This window comes from Symsagittifera roscoffensis, chromosome 6 (genome assembly GCF_963678635.1).
Source record: "Symsagittifera roscoffensis chromosome 6, txSymRosc1.1, whole genome shotgun sequence".
NCBI lineage: Eukaryota > Metazoa > Xenacoelomorpha > Acoela > Convolutidae > Symsagittifera > Symsagittifera roscoffensis.
In genome coordinates, this window is record NC_087067.1 from 14,195,786 (window position 1) to 14,216,781 (window position 20,996).

Sequence of the window (20,996 nt, forward strand, 5' to 3'; positions counted from 1 at the left end):
TTACAAGCACCTCAAATCATTATTTTGTCATCTGTAAAACGTTGCTTGTCAAAATCGTAGGCTAGTTTGCTGCATAATAAGCGTCATTTATGACAATGAATTACTTAGGATTGGCATTAGTTAATAATATCAGCCGTTTTTTTGAAATGCATAAATTATAAACAAGAAAATTACCTTCAACTGTGTTTTATTTTTCAACTTTCCTTAACATCATTTGGAGGTTTAAATCTTATAAAAACGCTTATAATTACCGAATAAAGATCATGAAATTGAGAAATTCTTCAAAAAAGTTTCAAATTAACCTTATTTCATGACTTAATGTGAAAATTTTCGGCTTGAAGTCCCTAATTTTACGATTCGGCTTGAAGTCCCGTCGGCTTGATGTCCGGCACCCAGGGTCTAGGACAACAGGCCGACGGGACTGCAAGCCGAAGGGACTTCAGGCCGAAAATTAAATAACGCTTATAATTACCGAATAAAGATCATGAAATTGAGAAATTCTTCAAAAAAGTTTCAAATTAACCTTATTTCATGACTTAATGAGAAAATTTTCGGCTTGAAGTCCCTAATTTTACGATTCGGCTTGAAGTCCCGTCGGCTTGATGTCCGGCACCCATTCTCGGCTACGCAAATAAAACATCGGCGTGAACTCTCGGACGTGATTGCAGGAAATTCAGACAACGAATTAAACTATGCGCATTTTGACCGCTTGATGTCGTCGCGAGTAAGTTATTACGCCAAGCCAAATTTACCTGAAAATAAAATGGAAAATGCATGAAAATCAAAAATAGCTGAAATTTGAATTGGAAATTGCAGCAGGAAATAAGTAGCTAGCACAGACCAACCAACTATTGTAGCTTGACATTTTGGGGGACCACGGACCACCACACACACAGCGGGATTGGGGGGATTTTATTATTGCTGCGTTGTTGTAAAACCGAAAAGGGAATTGGAATTGAAAACACATGGAACTGGGAATAAGAAAAATGTAAAATACTGCAGCAAAGGAGGCCGTTCATTGACAAATTCATGTGCTCTCTCTCTCTCTGTTTCCCTGCAATATTTTATTTTATAGCTATTGCTCCATGTATAAATTTTGCATTTAGTAGAGCTCCTCTCTCAGCAAGAGAGCTTAACATAATAATAATAATAGCTAGCAAGATATTTTATATCCTTTGCTATTTCTGCTTGCTAGCTTGTTTTGTTACTACATAACATACAGTTTAGAATTCAACCATTTCATTTACGCATTCGCTTCGCAGGCATTTGCTCTACTAACTAAACTGTACAAAGAAAGCGTTCTCTACTTCTTTCTCTCTTTCTATCTGAGACGAGCTAAAATTGAAAATACATGCACACACAACGCAAAATATTCTCGCGATTTTCGCTTAGTTCAGACTCGAATCTTATGTACAATTGTTCAGTTTATGACGTGTTTTTGCAAATCAGAAAAAGCTACTGAAAAAGTCAGTTTAATCGACTGTTTTTTGTCTTAAAATGGCCATTTAATCATTGGTAATAACAAAGAGCAACTCATTTTGTAGTTATGACATTTTCGGCAATAATTATGACCGACATAGTTTGAGGCTAGGATAACCTAAACCGCAGACTAATCTAAAGTTCACTGTTCTATTATCTTTTTCTCTGTTTCAGTCGATTCACATCGTCATGCAAATCTCGACATGAATTTCAAAACTTTCTTACCGATTCTTGACTGATTCGTTGGCCTCAATTTATACTCCTTCCTCCTTAGCAGCTGTTGGTTACAACGATTTCTTTTCGGATATTTTGATAAAGATTTTCTCGCCAGTCGTCAATTCAATATATGGTATCGCAATATTATTTTAATTTCAAATGAAGTCAAGCTTTTACCTTCTGGACTTTTCAGTTACTTGATTTTGCGCCCCGAAAAGTAAAAAAAACGCCCAGACGAACCCTTAGAAAGACTAGCAGTGTTGTCTGACCCCTGACCTCCTATAGCCCTGAGTGTTGGTCACGTGATTCCATTCGACGCGGCTCAACGAAGACGATTCAACCACGTCACCCCGACCCCTCGCTCCTCCGCCTTGGGACGCTATGTTATCCTCCCCCCTTCGGATGTCAGTAATCAGCCCAAGTAGCGCCCCCAACCCAAAGGTCAGTTTACTACAACACCGCATTTATTATAGTGAATTAGTTATTTTCAGTGCTTCCTTATCTTTCGCTGATATCACTTTATCTATTTCTGCATTAACTAATGCAACTTTTGTGCAGTCCTCATCGTACCTATTGTTGAAATTGCTGAGTTGAATACGGTTATGGGTTTTCGGAGGTTATTTTTGACATTTCTTTTTATGACGAATGGCCAAAACAAAGATTTCCATATGTACCAAGAATTTATATGCCTGACTAATCGCTCAGTTGGGGGAAGGGGGGGGGGGTCGATTTCGTGTATGAATAGATTATATAACAGCCAATTTGACTCCTGATTGTCTCTATGATAGGATTTCCTGCCTGAAACGCCTAAATAAACCCTCATAATTTGTTTCCATGGCAAGAAAGCTATATCCCACCTTCAGTTTAAAAATTTACGGTAAATTTACGATTCTGCAAAGAAAATCCAAAAAGTTAGCCATACTGAAAGCACTTAACCTAAAATCATATGTCATGAAATCACGATGGCTGGCCAGAATCATGACAGCTCCGTCGTAAAACATTTTTCCCTTATAATTTCTTCGTGATGGAGTTCATGAAGATTCCGATACTGTGATGATGGTAATAATAAAGTTATAAAGATAATGAAGATTGTGATGTTAATGTCATTACATTCAGTGCCGTGCCGTAGTTGCACTAGATTTTATCTTTTGAAATGTCCCTGAAACTAATGGAATATCTAAAATAGCAGCCTTTTGGCTCAGAAAGAAGGCGTTTAGTTCCTTGCTTGATTTGGCTAGCGACGAGCCCAATCTTTCACGATCTTCGGGGGCTTGTTGCGGAGAGGAACTCGAAGACCAACTTTTTTCTGATGCTTCTAACTTGTTGGGTGAAGTGAAATTATTATGAGAATACGTAAAGACAGGATTGTTCGCAACACAAGCGAATCTCAAGAGTTCGTTGAGTCAGAAGCACGCGCGGATCTTAGTGTTTCTTGAGAGATAGAATTTCCAAAAAATTTTAAATTTTATAGGTTGATCAAGTTGACCTCCCCCTCAATACTAGAATAACGAGGCTTCTTTAGAAAAATTTGGTGTTCTATTGCTAACGGTAGGAATTCCATACTAATTTGAATCACAAATACCGCACTATGCTTCGGTCAGCCAAAAAGGGATGTCAAATAGTACCAAAGGGTCCCCTTTTATGAATAAGCGCACAATTTCAGCAATGGAAGGTGCCAGATAAATTGTAAAAATTGTTTCAAAATCAAACACAGACGTCTCTTGTGTTAAAACTAATTGTCTCTTACATTTCTGACCAGTAGTAGATTTAAAAGGGTAGACCCTTTGACCGCCAAAAAACTGTTCAAAACAGAGTAAAACATGTTCTAAACAAAATGACACACATAACAAAGTTTTTCCAGTTTTGTGGCTTATAGCGACAGTTTTCGACTCTTGGGATGACCTACGGATCCTTGCAAAACCAACTGGATGAAAAAAAGCATGAAAAATTAGTTTTTTTTTGCGTAAACAATTAAATTGTTGAATTGATTGTTTAACAATATCTCATGTTTTGCTCAAAAGTAAATTTAAAGAAAGTAGCAGAAAAAGGTAGCAGTAGGACTTTTTGAGAAAAAACTTGTTTTTTACGTTTAAAACATGTTTTTTTTTAATAATTGGATAAAAAACTTTTTAAACCCCCCACCCTGCGTTTGACCGCCTAAAGGGGATTTATTCATGGTCGAAAAGTCGACCCTCCGAAATCTGCTACGGCTCAGAAATGTAAAAGACAGTTGATTCTAACACACGCGGAGTCCATCTAGCACCTTCCATTGAGTTGTTTTTTGTGCCCTTTTTCATATTTTCTGCGCCTACTGTTCAAAGTGGCAGTTTGTGATAAAAAGGCATGCGTTCAGAAAATAGAAGAAGCAGTAATTTTCAAGAGCAGTAACTCAATTTACTTGAAAAATGTTTCGATTTCTTTTTAAAAGGTTTCGACGTTTGATATTTTATGAGCTTATCTGATAAAATATTAATATTAAAATTGCTAGGGTCATGAAACGAGTTATTTTTCTGAGCTTTGAAAAAAGCGGAACATCTATACTTGGGGTGGTTTTTTATTCAGTCATTTTTCGGCGATCATAATAATATTTTTTATCAAAAATTGTTTCAACTTCATTGAAGATGTTAGCTCTCTGGATTCAAAAGTAAAAAAATTGCTAATTTGTCTGTGCTCTGAATTAATTTATGCGCGCCGTGAAGATTTTATTTAAGACGCTGAAAGCGAAACGCAATTTTCTATGCGTCGCGAACTATTTCGCTCTACAAAATCGTTCCAAATTGAATTGGGGCAGCAAGCTAAAATTCCGTATGAATTACCGTTCTGGTCCGTCAAAAACCTCAAAAAAACGCACGGATAGTTCATTCTTTATTCGTGTTGTCCGAATGCCGAACCTTCTTATCAAGCAAAAAATCGACATTTTGCCAAGCCCAAACATTTCAAAAAAACTATCACAAACTTCTTTGTCAACATGGCAGTTTCCAAATTCTGTTTTTCAAGATCCTGTACTTGGTTTCTAGCTCTTGCCTGATTTATGTGATCTGAAATTACTTATTTGTAAACATCCTCTGTTATAGTGGTATTTGTAACCTTTTATAAAAGGAATTGAAGTCTATTTTTTTGTTGTTGTTGTTGAATGAATCAGGGGCCATCATTCATAGGGTTTTCGCAATCAGACGCATACATATGATCTCTGTTGAACTCTCCGTTGACTTTGAGCTCGCAAGAATTAGTAAGCAGACCCTAATTTGTACAAAGTTTTTGATAGGTTTGAATAATAAAAACAAGACAAAAATGCAGTTTGCATAATATTTTATTGAAAATTGTGTAAAATAGTTGAGTTTTTAAAAAGTTTTTAAAAAACTACTTTCTAAATAAATGACTTGTTCAAAAAATATTAAGTTTTCTGCCAAATTAACTGCGTGAAAATAGTGTCAATTACCCAGTTGGTTTTCGCGGTTACGTCATACAATGTCTTTCAAATGCAAATTTTAAGTTAAATTGAGTTTCATTCATTTCACTCGTGCTGTTTTCAGAAAAAATTTGATTAAATTTTTCGCTTTATTTTCTATTAAAAACGCTAATAGTTTTTTCTTGTTTAACAAATTTTTAGCGGAATCAAAATGGAAGTTGTGGTCTAAAATTTTACTTTGGAGTGAAATATGATAGGAGCATGTTAATTATTTTATTTCAAAAAATCAGTAGTTTGTTTTACGATTACTGAATCTTCTCAATAGTATTTTGGCTAAAGTAATTTTTTTTTGGTGTATTACTATTTTTCGAGTCCTGCTATATTATGTTTGACCCAGTAGAAGCATTTTATATTTCATACTCTTTTTCTAATGCTCGGTAATGGTTTCCTAATATTTGTGACTTTGAGCAATTTAATCGGCCGAAAAAGTGCGTTTTAGATAATTTAAATTTTTCACGTGATTTGTTTTTGTTCTGAATGACTTGCGACGTCAAAAGATTAATTTTGACGTCGCAAATAATAATTTTAGGTTAATTAATTAGGTTCAAGTTTCGTTGATCGAAAAAGGATATTCCAAACAATTTGGCATTAACTATATTTTTTGCTACTCATAATATAAAATAAAGAAAGCAGAACTGGTTGGAAAACCTGATCGACTTCGGGTTTCAATGTTTAGTTTCTCGGCGGAATATAAAAATTACCGGTTGATCTAATTTTCTCAAATTGGGCTAGTTTTACTAAGAAATTGTTAATAATAAAATATTTTTCGAAGACGCTTAGCATACTGGCAGGGCGTTCAATTCTTGAGTGTTAGATCGTGTAATCGATCCCCTGCCATGGCAATGACATTGTGTTAGGAAGAGTGCTCACTTGACCTCTAGCTTCAAGTCTGCCACAGCAATTTCGGGTGCACATGAAAGTTCTAGACTAAAAAAACGACCTTTAGTCGCTAAAAAAGCGTCACTCAACAAAATGAATTCAGCCTGGAATGTGGGGAACCTCTGCGAAATTTAGGGAGCAATGAAATTTAGGGAGCTGCAGCATTATATTTTTTCTTCGAATTTTGAAAGTTAGTTTCAAAAACAGTCATTTTTTCTGTTTTACTTGATTTCATTGGCACTTTTTCGGAACTATGGAATTCGCTCCTGCTTCCTGAGTGCAATGAAATTTTAGACGGCTTTTCATTTAAGGGTAAGATATGAATGAAAAACTTATCTCGGTGCCTTGAATCGAATCTTTGTGATGAACTTTGCACTAATTTTGTGACGTATACAAACGAATACTGTGTATATTGAACAAACATCAGGAAACACAAGGTCATTGTGAGTTTAGTCCAACATCAAAACTTTCATTCATTCTCTTTTCTCTTGTATTTGCATTCAAAGGCCTGCTTTCAACCTGAATCAAGTTTCGAATTTTTGGTCAATCACATTATTGTATGTCGTATTTTATCTCGAAAAGACATTTGGTTGGATCGTTTTCTGACTGGCCTAAGTTTCGTGTCGGCTGTGTCAAACTAGCATCAAAGTCCACAATTGAAGATATTTCGATGCTACCAAGTAGAATTTTCCTAAGGAAGATGTTAGATTCAATTGAACTCACGTAGTTCATTGAATTCTTGCGAAATATGGTGTTTGTCAGTTCTAGATATGAAATCGCGGTGAACAATTATGAAGATATTTTGTTTGAGTGAATGTTGATATGTGGCATGTTCGAATTGTGACCTTTTAAACATGTGAACTGATCACATTGGTAACATAAAACATCGAAGCAACGTCTTTAAAATCATCTAAAACAAGTTTTGAAAATTGTTATGTATTGTGCTGAAAAAAGAAAATTTTATCCGTAGGCATTTTCACTTAAAAAGCCAAAAAAACACGTGACGGCTAGACTTTTCAGAAATAAAAACAAAAAACGCTTCATTTTTTTTGCTATACATTTTTTTTTGCTTTTGATGCTCTTGATACAGTTGGAATTTATTATGGTTTGACCTGGAAAATTTTAGACTGAAATCACTTATTTTAATGACATAATAATCTTTTCAGATTTTTCAATCATAGTGCACGCATTTTTTAATACAAAAGATTTTCTAAAAGTAAACTAGCTTTAATTTGTATTCAAGTTGATTAAATCTTTTCAAGATAGCATTGGCAAATATTACATTCAAGTCTTTTGTGATTTGCATTATACACCTGCGGCTGAAAAGTCATTTGCTCACTTTTTTGTTGGTACGTAGTCTGAACTAGCGAGGGGAATTAATTGCATGCTTGGTAATATCTTTTTAATGGCTTTTCTAATCACTGAAGACTCTGTTGACGGACTCAGAGGAGTAATTGCTCATCTTTTATGCATAGATTCTAATCACTTCGTGAAATCAAGGCAGGGGTGAAAAGAAAACGGTTTCCTTTTAGTTGAGAAATTTAAGTAGAACTGCTTCTTTTAGTTCAAAATCTGTATTTGTGGCTTTTTTATTACTAGTTAACCTAGAAGTATAATAAAGGCTGTGTAAAAAGGCTACTTTCCTAGTTTTGTAAAGCCTGATTGTACTTGATTTTTTTTAAAGCAAAATTAGTTTATCTTCAGAATTTTTTGTCATTGAGATTCTTTAGTGAAATAACTAATTTTCAATTTTATTTGACCTAATACATGAATCAGCGCTGCATTTGCTTCTAAAAAGCAGATAACCATTTGTATGTAGAGTTGACCTAATTATCCCAGAAATCTAGCCCCAATACCTTAGCAATTGAGGCCATTGCTACCTACAAAGTGTAAACCTAGACTCAGCGTTATCCTAATTGGGCAAATGGCATGTTCGAATTCGTTCGTAATGTTTCTGTAGGCTGTTTGTATTTGTGTCTCGTGTTCGTTCCTTCGTGTTTACTTTCAGGCCAATGTATTGTAAATTCGCAACAATTTGTGCTGTAATCCGTTTCTGTTGGGTTTATAAGGGTTACATCAAAGTATGTTTACGTGGCCAATGTTTGGAAACCCAATATGGTTGTGTTTTATTATCACGTCGAGAAATAGCTCATAAAATTGAACAGCTTAGTTTTTTTATTGAACGGGTCTTTGGCCCCTTTTTGAAGAATAATATGCAATAAAAAGTTTAAACAACGCATTCAGTTAGTTTGAACTTAATTTCGTTAGAATTGAAGAGCTTTTGGTTTGAAAAATGTGGGAGGAAAAAATAAACAGAACCATGGCTTCAATCAAATTTTGATTTTAGCAGGAGTTTTTGATTACTATTTTTGTAGAAATCGGTACGTGTTACTTTCCTACTAAAATAGTTAAAAGATTTTAATTGAACTCATTTGAAAAATTCCCCAATTTTTTATTAGAAAAAGAGTTTTTGATTGCTATTTCCAGAAATCGATACATGTTTTTTCCTACTAAAATAGTTAAAAGATTTTAATTAAACTCATTTGAAAAGTTCCCCAATTTGTTATTAGAAAAATCGGAAAAACAGACATCTACTTGTAATTTAACTTCAAAATAGTTTTTCAATTGAAATACTACCAACTGAATGAGATAATTTACTGAGAACATCATTAAGCATCATTAAATGTCAATGAAGGAAGTGAGTTTCCGATGATGCAGTTCGTGTAATTTGTAAGGAAAAGTTTTTGTGCATTCTAGCTCATCTTTCTGTTTATGCAAATGTGCCCAAACTAAGTTCCAATATTTTAGGTCGTTTTTCAGGAAAGAGTTAAAATTTGTTTGCGCTTATATTTATGTTTTTGCAGTTTGACATTTGATTTCTCTATAACTTCACATCGTTTTCTTTTAGCTAAGAGAAAGCAAGTTACGCTCTCGAAAAATTATTCAGTCAACTTGCGACTTTTATAGTGAAGCTATTTTCACCTGTGATCATCTTGTGTAAATTTATGAGGTTTCGAAAATTATAGTTTGGCCAATTTGAGATAATTAAAGCGCGAAATATTGCGTTCTTATAACACGCGTAAACGGCGGGTTAATGCGATGTTTACGTTAGCGTGTGAGTGAATTAAATGAGGAAAAAATGAATTTTTTTTTCGATTAATTTGTCAAATTTTTAAACAAAAAACATTTCAATGGCCCTTGAAGAGCACTCAGATCATTCAGAAGTTCGCTCTAATATATAAGCAGTCTTGATTTTCATTACGACATTATCTATCCTGAAATTTTCTTCAAATTGAAAGTGGGTCTTCCACATTCTTTCCTTACAGCTTAGTGAAAAAAATTTAGCCTTTTTATACTACATCCCATTTTATAATATGAAGGGGATGGGGAAGAGGTATACTCACTGTATTAAAAAACTGATTTGATTTTTCTAAAGTGGGTTTGTTCCATCAATAACATGTCAACACACAAAATAAGTAAACTGAGTGATTTGTGCAAAGTTTGATATGATGTGTTGTACGTTTTCTTTTGTTAAACATTAGAAGTGTTTAGGGTACGAAAAACGTGCATGACTTCTGGTTTCCAGATTGACTTCAATTTTCTGAATTTCCATTGGAATATAAAATTACCTATTGATTCAATTTTCTCTAAATAGGATAACTTTATGAAAAAAGTGACAACCAGAATTCTTGGTGATATTTGTTATTCGAAGCTGATATTTGTTATTCGAAGTTCAAAAATTTTCAATGAAGTTCAAATCTTTCACACTTCTTCAACTGTCTGTTGGCTATGTTTTAGTTAAAATTTTTCTGAGGCTAATTTTAATCTTTTTCCAAACATCTTTTTTTTTAAAAAAAAATAGATAGCATCAAATTGGGGAAAAGAGTAAAAACAGAAATGTAATCAAATATGAAAAAAATGAAGAAATAAAATTCTATTTTTCTTTCGCGTATTTTCCGTTTGAAAATACTTCAAACAAAAACAGCACTAGTTTGATGATTGGTCCCGCCTATTTTCTAAAAAGAAAACCCAGCACGGGATTCGAACCTAGGCATTGGGTTGCGTAACCGGATTCGTACCTGCTAGACTAACTTGGCAACTTTCGGCAGCATCATAGAGAAAATAAGATGCTTACTGTTTGAATTAACCACATACTGAACCTCTGTTTTTATCAGGGACGACAGCATTCTTAAGGGACCAAACAAGTAAATTAGTACCCAATAATTGCATACTGTTCATGGTAAGTGTGCATTTAGCTAAACTTGAGCTCTCGGTCAATCATCTTATCATGTATTGCGTGCTGAGACGGTTGTTTGGAGTCGGTTTTACTGACTAGCTTCAAGGACAAGATTACAATAAGCGGTGTGCATAAAAGTGTTATCAGCTGAGGTGATTAGGGGATTGAGCTAATTTTACGGTCCAACTCCGAACTCGGTTTATATTTGCTCGCAGTCCTAGTTGTAAATTCCGCAGGTAAACACAAATTCTTATTCTCCTAGGACTAAAATAGGACCTATTTGCTGTTTCAGGTTGAATTCAGAAGTAGCTAGCAGTCCAATTACATGTTTTGTCACGCTATCTGATATTTTCGGTTGTTGGGTTTCCAAACCACCAAACACAATTATTTGAGCAAAATCAACTTATTTTGAATTAGACATGGAGGCTTAAAATAGGAAAAGAACTTAAAAAATCTAATAAAAGACTGATCTTGAGTGAATTTTCATTAGACTGAATTGGTTTTTTAATAAGCAATGAAAACCATTTATTTTCCTCTGAAGATGTTATTAGTTTGGTTATCTCGTGGTTTGTAGATTTAGTTTTTGTTCCAAGATAAGCTTTTTTTAATGAAGGTAAATGTGAACAAGTGATCTAATTTAGGCGCTCATAGCAAAACCGAATTGAACGGCAGTAGCCAGTTTTGCAAAATCGTACATTTTTCCTACCAGAGAATCATGAGAGAAAATGCAACGAATTTTTCTGAAATTTTTGGCTTTCATCTTGACTTGAGTTTGTTTCGTTGGAAAAAATCTTTGAACAAAGGAAAATGATCAAAATTTTAAAAACTGAAATAGTTCATAGTTATTTTTCCTTCCCACACTAATTTATTAATTAGTGATATACTTTGGATATAGCACGCTTCTATTCATAATAGAAAGATGTCTGCGCGAGGATTAAATAAAACTCATCAGAAGTTTCGCTTACTTGGAAATGTATCTGTGATGTAATTTACGCTTCTGTGTTCTGAGATGTTTTCCACGCATACCATACCGCTCGATAGTTGTTTTGGGGCAGAGATTTAAATGAGTACTTTAGGAGGAAAAATAGTGGGTTCAAAGCTTGCATGGAACCCGTGCTTGTCCAAAATGTTCAGTAAAACTCCATCGTATCTTAAATTCGTCTGTCAATAACTCGTCATGTTTAGGCTATAAAACTTTTGCATGTTTCAGCTATATCATATGGCGACATTTTTTAATTTTAACCCATATAGCGGCTTTTGCAACAGAGCTCTGCATGCAGTTTCAAGCGTTATAGCTAAAAAACTAAGTGGGGTTTTGCTACTATTGACTTCGTATTGCATTGGTTTTGCTGAACTATATCTAGAAAAATGATACTATTGGTCTCTAAATGTTTTTGACTTTTTGTCTGTCACATATCTAGATTTTAGGGCTCCAAGATCGAACGTGAACTCTGAGGCTCACGAACAACCATTTGTTAGAAATGATTTTAAAAGTTTCAAATTTTTTTCCAAAACATATTTTTTTTTTGCAGAAAACTCCTTTTTATGTTGAAATTTCGGTTAAAATCATGAGACTGCCTCGTTCTCTAGATTCATTTTAGAGGTTTTTTAGGTTCATCTAGAGACTCTAGATCGATGAATGAAGGTTTTTCATTTTCTAAAGATTAAAAAAGTTTATGTGCATTTATTATATGTTTTAATGCGTCTGTCACTATCTCTAAATGTGTTAGCTATCAAATTTTTCCATGTTAATTCTGTTCCATATGGCCGACAACTTTAAACTAAAGATCGGTTTTTATCTCAGAGCTTTGCATGCGTGTTCAAGCACTAAAGCAAAACCAGACTGCTCCTCTTATACCTGGGCGAAGCCCAGATTATTCTGACTGCACTTTGTATGGCCAATTTAAAAGTTTTTCAGTAAAAAAATTGACAATATAATTGAATTTTTTCAAAGTTTATCCCCCTATACACTAATATAATCTACAAAGGGATGTATTTAGCGTCTTGTTTCCTAATAGTACGACCAAATGACTTAATGACTTGCCTCCATTCAATTTGGAATGCATTAATCCCCCGCTGACGCATGTTGTAAGAGCGCAATATATCGCGCGTTTATTTTTTCAAATAATCAAATTTCAAACCCTCTTAACTTTACAAAAAATTATCACAGGATATTTTTTAAATTTGAGCTCAAGAAATCAATATCTTTAAGGTGGTATAAAAATTCTGTCAAAAATGCTTGGTTAATTAATGCTAAAATAGTCTGTTAAGTCTGGTTAAAATTGACTGAATAAAAAAACACCCTAAGCTTAAAGATTGCGAACTTTGTTCGAAAGTTGGAATAATAATTGTGTACGAATTTTTCTGTTCTTGGCATGATTTCGTTTTTTTGCCGGTTACTAAACAAAATTGCAGGGCTCCAAGTTTCTTTTGTTCATTTCCTTTGTTAAAAGTAAAGCAAACTCCACCATCGCGCAGCAAAAATGCAAAGCTCACGAAAAAGCTAATGATTTCTAGTTTCGAAAAAGGTTTTTAATTTTCGGATTTCCCAGCCATGCATGAACTAATCTTAAAATTCAAAGAGCTTGAAATGGATGTATTTTTATCTTCGAAATTTGAAAGTTGAAAAACGTTCCAAAGTTTTGATCAATTTATTTTCCGGTTTCCTTGTTTCTTTTACAATTTTTCAACCATCTATTAGCTATTTACTAAAGTGTGCTTCAAAAGACAAGTCATATCTGCTTTAAAATAGTTCTTCTGATGGCAATTCGAGTTATCGACTTATTTGGCGGACATAATCGTTTCACTGTTATTGAACAAGACTGCTCGTACCAGGACAAAGCCCTGAATGTTCCCACCGACTGCCCATTAATTGGCCTCGAGTCGTTTTTGGTATATGAACTTTTGACAATTACAAGTTTTAGGCTGATAATATCAAAGTGTTATCAAAGAGTGATTTATAGAATAAATAAGACCAAATAGCTTGCCTCAATTCAATTTGGAACGATAATGAGTGCGGATAATTTGCCACGCATAAATAATTTGCGCATTGAAACAAATTATCAAAATACTTATCCAGAAGCAAAGCCGCACTTTAGTCAAGTGCAAGCATACTAGCTTGGCAAACACCAGATTTCCGGATCGATGCCCATGCGCAGTCAACTTTTCTAAAATTGGTCATAAAAAACAACCCCTTTTATAAACCAATCTTTGAAAGTCGGAACAATTAGCAGTATATTCTTTACCTATTGGATGCTCAGTTGCTACTGCGTGTGCCTCAAGTATAAAAAGTTGCGTTCCTGAAAGTAACATTTTTTTTACAATGTTGCCAAATATGAAGATGCTGCTTTGAAAAGATTCAACTGTTTCCTATAATTTCTATAGCCCAATTGATAGAAAGTAACAATAAGATTAACATTCTTCTAAAGATTTGAATTGAAAATGTTTGTAAAGAATTGCATTAAACTAAAATTGAATAGATTTTGAAAACAAGTTGAACTCGCTGAATACCCCTAGTTTTTGCTGTTTTTATTAGTTTTTCTATTTCCACGAAGATGGATAATACGCGCGATTCTCATGCAAATGTTGAACTAATATCGCTAAAAGTAATCAGCTTCCAATGATGGTTTTTTCTTGACTTATCTTCGTTGGTTTGTTTTCGCCCTCGAAGTACCTTTCAAGTCTAAATGAAAAATAAAGCCTTCTTTTTCTATGAGCTCTTTATCTTTTTCTTATTACATTTTTTTAGATTACTACCAACTTTCCTTGTACGGTTCTTCATATTCATACGCTTCCTTCTATATGCAATAAAAGGTGATTCTGCTGTATGGAATTTCATTCAACCTAACCGGATATTGCTCCATTTTTGCTAACATGCGCCCGAAATTTTTAAGTATGACGTTGTTTGACCCAGTTTATAACTTGAATTTTTTACTACCCAGCTCTGCAAATTTTTGTGCGAAAATCTTGCTCCTTGAGTTGTTCGAAAAAAATCCCCCCGAGAATTCATGTTTTTGGTTATGTTATCGCTGCTAAGACTTGAAAACTGTTTAAGCCTAACCAGAAATCGAATAACTACTTCAATAATAGAAGATTAACGCTTCTCACTGGATTTTATCTCTTTTTGACCTCAGTTGCTCTTAGCATCCAGTGAAAATCCAGCTCAGTTCTTTTAAGTTACTTGCTTCAAGGGGTTATCCTTTACCCTTTTTATCGATTACGTCACTATAAACCTATTCGCAAGCCACCGAGCAAAAATTTTAGCTGCAAATCCGAATCGCTCTGTTTTTTTTTTTCCATTTCCTACCGTCTCTAATTTCCATTAGTCCATTTCCCTCCTTTTCCTTTTAGTCGTCTTCAGTTTTTAATGTGCTTTTTTTGCTTTGATGTTTTGTAGCGCTCCTCTATTTCATAATTAAGTTTGATTTTATCGATAATATAGCGTTGTTTAGCTTTTTTGACATTTCTATGATAGCGATACATGTGTTTCAAATTTTGGTACTCACCTGAAAACAGTCAATTAGGATTTTTATGGGATTTTTTATGGCATAGTTATTATGGTTTTACAAGTAGTACAGCGTAGTATTTCAGTACAATTTTTTTTGATACTTTAAATGATTTTTTTTGCTCCGACTCCGAGCACACTCTAAGTGTGCTAATAACGTAGGGATAAGGCGGACTAGTTTTTCACGATAATTTGTGTACCTCGAAGAATCCTCTATTAGTTTTTCAACAATATAATTAAATATTTAATGATGTATGATTTGAAGTTTGATATGTTTTTCCTGACATCACATGTCTTATTTAAAAATCGAAACTTTCAAAATTAAAAAAAAAAATCAAAAAAAGGTAGCATGTTTTTCTCTCTAAATGTTCGGAAATTTGAAAAAATGGTCAAAAAATTTTGTGCATTTTGCTCAGCAACCATATACTCCTGTTAGTCTTGTTCAATTTTGCGCTGAATTTTTCATTTCAATTCATTAACGAAGCGTGAAGGCCACGCCATAGCGTGTCCCTCATGAAGTTGGTTCATACTGTCAAGAATCCATCTATGGTTCTTGTTCTGCATTTTGAGCCAAAGGCGGCGTTCATTCAAACGCAACCAAGTATTGAGTTTTATCGGATAAGAACTGCAAATATGCTTTTATTTTTTCCCATTCAATTCTTTTCAGCTCAGTCATATTAATTCAAATGGCAAAGATAGATCCCCTTTATTATTTGTTTCCACCTGCTTGGCAGATTGCATAACGATTTTTATTTTTTTTCCATTTGGCATCGGCAATGAGATCTCATCGATATGACATGCTGTTTCAAGCATCACTGAATCTATTAATCGCAAATCGATCCCCCTTCTTTCTTTGATGATAAACAGCGAAGAGCTCAGACTGAATTTTTAATGTTCAACTGCAGTCGCTGCTGCTCAAAAACCGCAAACTAGAACTTGATAGGAAGTGTCTTGTAGCTTGAAGTTTTTGTTCCATCGCTGGTCATGCTGAAAACTTCCATACAATATTTTTATAAGTTCATTTAAAAAACAAGTTCATAAAAAAAATTCGTGAACGAAGTTCGGTGAAGTTATTAAAGGAATGAAGATGTGAAGTAATATTAGCGAAATCGTCAAGATATTTTTCGTCTTAAACTATTTATGTATTAAATTCGACATTCAAACCCGGGACTTGGAAGTTTATTTTAAGTGTTGGTGTGCGGCCAAGTAAAGCAGTTTAGACATATCTAAGCTGAAGATAATTGGCCTAAACTAACCAAGTTACTAGCCCTTTTAGACCATGTTTAACAGTGGCGATTACAACCTGGAACAAATCATGCGTGAAATGTTTGTTTTTATGCTCTTTGACAGAAATGTTGACTAGCTTTTTCGTTAGAACATGGTTTTCATTATGTATTTGGTTCAGGTTTTTGAGAAGTACCCTTCATTTAAACTTCCTTAAGTTTTTGGAAAGCCTTCAGAAAATAAGAAAAATTTGTAAAAGTAGTCTAAGTTTTAATTTTCCTATTGTTACAACTTCAAGTAAAACTTTCAGTATTTCATGATAAAACGATGGCAATCATTTTAAGTCGAAGGCCGCTCATTATGAGCATCATGCTTCGAAATCTGTCTTCGAAAAGTACAACCGTATTACAATATGAAAGTCGTGGTATTGTGTCGAGTTGCTTGGAATGTGTGGCACTAAAGGGATGGAAATTCCGAACAATCTCGGCCCGAGAGTTGAATCTGAGTTCTATAAAAAACGAAAGTGAGCGAATTCAACGACATTCGAACAGTCTTTGCTGGAGCTGTAATTCAAAAGGAAAAAATTTATTTTTCTGCGAGAATTGCGGAACTGTGTTACAATTATCAGTTGTCACCTTGGACTCAAAACAATCGAATCACCAGGGATCTTTGCCGACCTACTTTGATCTTTTTAACTTAGAAGCTTCTTTTGAAGTTGACCCTGGAAAAGTTAAGGAAAACTATCGCCAGTTGCAAACTAAACTCCACCCAGACAAATTTTCAAACAGAAGTTCCAAAGAGCAGGACTTTTCTCAAGAGATCTCTAGTCTGTTGAACAATGCATTAAATGTGATCCTATCTCCATACCTGCGCGCGAAGTATCTATTGAAAGTTCTTTACGATGAAGATGTTCAAGACGAAGCGAGCAGCGCTGACAAGGAAATACCACAATCGGCTGATTTTTTAATGACAATTATGGAATGGAACGAAATTCTGGAGGAAAAAGACGGCCGCGATTTGAAATCACTTCAAAAAAAATTAGAAAAAAGCAGAAATGAAATTTTGAATAATTTGAAGCTAGCATTCACTTCGAATAACATAAAAGATGCCAAAGAGAATTTAGCGAAGTTGAAATATTTTGACAACCTATCAGAGAAACTGAAGTTTAAAATTGAATGATTCGTAATTAAGTTTTTCTGAATTTGAAACTGGTTATGATTTTTGTTCTTCGTTATACACTTCAGTTACTGTCAAAAATGAGACCTGGTTTGCCATATGAATCATAATGGTATTGCCATATGAAATGAGTTGAGATGAACATTTTCATAGTTATTTCCTTACAGAAATGTCACATTTACATGTACTTTGCTTCCTGTCGTAAGATGTGACAGGTTTTAATTTCTATTAGCTATATTCGCTATTCATTTTTTCAAATGTTCTCATATTTTCCTCATGTTGTATCGTTTCCTGCAAATATGGTATAGTAGTCATAATTGCCATTTAGCTGCAAATTATCTGAAGCTTCAGTGAGCAGTATTTAGCTGAGCTCAAGAAAGCGGAAAATTTGCAGGAAATAAGGAAAAGTAGTAGGAGTTCAAGATTTAATTGTAATATTACCTCTAATTAGCTTTAAAAAAGGAAGTGAATTGACAGATGATGGATAAGATGGTAGAAATGATGATGATTATGGGTTTACTGCTTGATAATATACCAGGGAAATGAAAACTAGGTCACGTTTGCTAACTAGTTCACGTTGCACACCTATTTCAACAAAATACGGAGAGTTTATTAATTCGCTTTGGCCAGGGGCTCTTTTCAATATATTTATGCTAACTGTATTGTACACGGAAAAGTAAATGGGGCTAATGGTATACCGTTTGTTTATTGTTAACGCCAGTTTTCAGTAGGTGCGTAGCGTTCCTTTTCTGAACGTCAAATTTTTATGGGCCGTATAGTATGAAGACTATGAAGTATGAAGAAAGGTATAGTACCTTGTGAATGTACCGTCCAAATGTGTTTCTGTATTTGCTTTTGCTATCTCTGTATGTTAAGGCGGTCTAGGTAGTAGTTGCGTATGCTGCATTGCATGGGCTTATTGACTTGGAACAAACTAGCAACTGAGCCGAGCCATTAAGGGAGAATTGAAATTGAAGGTGAAGGGGAAAGGAGAAAAGGAAAGGGAAAGACAGAAGGGGAATTGGAAGACAGAGTAATTCCATTTGCTTCCTCTGTTTTTTCTCTCTTTCTAGCTCTTCCTCCTCTCAGTTATAATAATAGCTGACAAGATCTTCTTTTTTTGTCCCTGACCTCTATCCAAATTTTAATGATTTTTTAATGACAATTATGGAATGGAACGAAATTCTGGAGGAAAAAGACGGCCGCGATTTGAAATCACTTCAAAAAAAATTAGAAAAAAGCAGAAATGAAATTTTGAATAATTTGAAGCTAGCATTCACTTCGAATAACATAAAAGATGCCAAAGAGAATTTAGCGAAGTTGAAATATTTTGACAACCTATCAGAGAAACTGAAGTTTAAAATTGAATGATTCGTAATTAAGTTTTTCTGAATTTGAAACTGGTTATGATTTTTGTTCTTTGTTATACACTTCAGTTACTGTCAAAAATGAGACCTGGTTTGCCATATGAATCATAATGGTATTGCCATATGAAATGAGTTGAGATGAACATTTTCATAGTTATTTCCTTACAGAAATGTCACATTTACATGTACTTTGCTTCCTGTCGTAAGATGTGACAGGTTTTAATTTCTATTAGCTATATTCGCTATTCATTTTTTCAAATGTTCTCATATTTTCCTCATGTTGTATCGTTTCCTGCAAATATGGTATAGTAGTCATAATTGCCATTTAGCTGCAAATTATCTGAAGCTTCAGTGAGCAGTATTTAGCTGAGCTCAAGAAAGCGGAAAATTTGCAGGAAATAAGGAAAAGTAGTAGGAGTTCAAGATTTAATTGTAATATTACCTCTAATTAGCTTTAAAAAAGGAAGTGAATTGACAGATGATGGATAAGATGGTAGAAATGATGATGATTATGGGTTTACTGCTTGATAATATACCAGGGAAATGAAAACTAGGTCACGTTTGCTAACTAGTTCACGTTGCACACCTATTTCAACAAAATACGGAGAGTTTATTAATTCGCTTTGGCCAGGGGCTCTTTTCAATATATTTATGCTAACTGTATTGTACACGGAAAAGTAAATGGGGCTAATGGTATACCGTTTGTTTATTGTTAACGCCAGTTTTCAGTAGGTGCGTAGCGTTCCTTTTCTGAACGTCAAATTTTTATGGGCCGTATAGTATGAAGACTATGAAGTATGAAGAAAGGTATAGTACCTTGTGAATGTACCGTCCAAATGTGTTTCTGTATTTGCTTTTGCTATCTCTGTATGTTAAGGCGGTCTAGGTAGTAGTTGCGTATGCTGCATTGCATGGGCTTATTGACTTGGAACAAACTAGCAACTGAGCCGAGCCATTAAGGGAGAATTGAAATTGAAGGTGAAGGGGAAAGGAGAAAAGGAAAGGGAAAGACAGAAGGGGAATTGGAAGACAGAGTAATTCCATTTGCTTCCTCTGTTTTTTCTCTCTTTCTAGCTCTTCCTCCTCTCAGTTATAATAATAGCTGACAAGATCTTCTTTTTTTGTCCCTGACCTCTATCCAAATTCATGCTTTGGTCCAAAACTAACTAATTCGAATTAGTTAAAAATAAGGAAAACAAAACTGCTCGTATCAGAGCCAAACTGCCAATGTTATGACCGTTATTTGATCTTGCTTTGACTTGGTTTTAGCGTAAATGATAAAGGCACCTCCCAGAACTTCTGAGTCTCCCTTGATTTTGTTCTCTAAATTGTTTAAGTTGTCTAGATGTGATGTATTTGGAGCATCGACTTTGCAACTCCTTGCTGATTACGCGTCGTATAGAAATTTTAAAACAGTGCGCTCTAAAAATCGCTATCAAATTTGGGAGTTTTCGATTGTCTTTCAACGAAAATGGAGAGAAAAAATTCAAAAGTATATATTTGAATAAATTCCACCAGAAAGTGCTCTCTTTTTTAAATTGTCTAGTTATGATGTCATCGAATAACAAAGTCGCAGTACATTGCTGATTCTGCGTTGTGCATAGAAAGTCTCAAACAGAGTGCGCATTAAACAGCCTCCTTCCATTCGGGCAGTTTGCAAATATCTTTTAACGAAATATGGTGAAAGAGCCATTTCAAAAAAATACATGAATAAGTTCGATTGAAAATTATTCTTTCATTCATGGAAACTTGTCTGGAAAAATATCAGTAGACTAAATTGTTCTTCAGTGCAATCCTATGAAATTTTTTTTAAAACCACACCACTCTAAAGGGGTGGAAAGGAATTTTGCCGTAGGGTTTGTTGTTTTCCGCCCAATTTTAGTTACCTCAAGAACAACTTGTACGAGGTCATCATCGTACTAGTCTTCATAATTGTCTATTATTTTTTTAAAGAAAAATTCTGAAGAGTTGTTCACTCTCAAAGTTTGTTCATTCTCTTCACTTTTGTATACTTCAAAAATTTAACTTAGTTTCCTACGCTCTCCGATTACAAAAGTGCATGATTTGGCGTTGAAAACATAGACTTAAGGTTCTGAAACTGGATTTAAATTTCTAGGTTTTCCAGCGAATTGGAAAAATTATGTATAAGCTCGGTTTTCTATTAGTCGGTTAGTTTTACGGAAAGAAGTACTGATCCTAAAAACTACTTGAACATTAAACAGCTTCAACGTGATGTATCTTTTTTCTTCGAAGCTCGAAAAATGATTTAGCTTTGTTTCGGATCCCAAACAAATTCAAAGATTTTGTCTTAGTGTCGAAAAAATCTAGTCTGAATTGTTTTATTTTAAAGACTGTCTCTTCAGTTTTTTTCCAATGCTTTTGCTATTATTAATTGATCATTCCGGCTCATTAATAGATAAGTTTCCTATTTGTGACTAAAAAACA

At 34.3% G+C, this 20,996-nt stretch overlaps 2 protein-coding genes across 2 annotated transcripts in view; both read left to right on the forward strand.

Annotated features, from left to right (window-relative positions):
• The first annotated feature begins 982 nt into the window (after nt 1–982).
• Nucleotides 983–20,996, forward strand: part of LOC134848603 (serine-rich adhesin for platelets-like) — a 75,491-nt gene continuing 55,477 nt past the window's right edge. The window contains exon 1 of the mRNA XM_063866122.1: nt 983–2,136. Within this exon, the coding sequence (XP_063722192.1) occupies nt 2,077–2,136 (60 nt within the window). The 5' untranslated portion in view covers nt 983–2,076. The remainder of the gene's footprint in view (nt 2,137–20,996) is intronic.
• LOC134848123 (co-chaperone protein HscB homolog) lies at nt 15,996–17,215 on the forward strand. Its single transcript, XM_063865471.1, has one exon. The coding sequence runs from the start codon at nt 16,336–16,338 to the stop codon at nt 17,185–17,187; it is 852 nt and encodes a 283-aa protein (XP_063721541.1). The 5' UTR covers nt 15,996–16,335; the 3' UTR covers nt 17,188–17,215.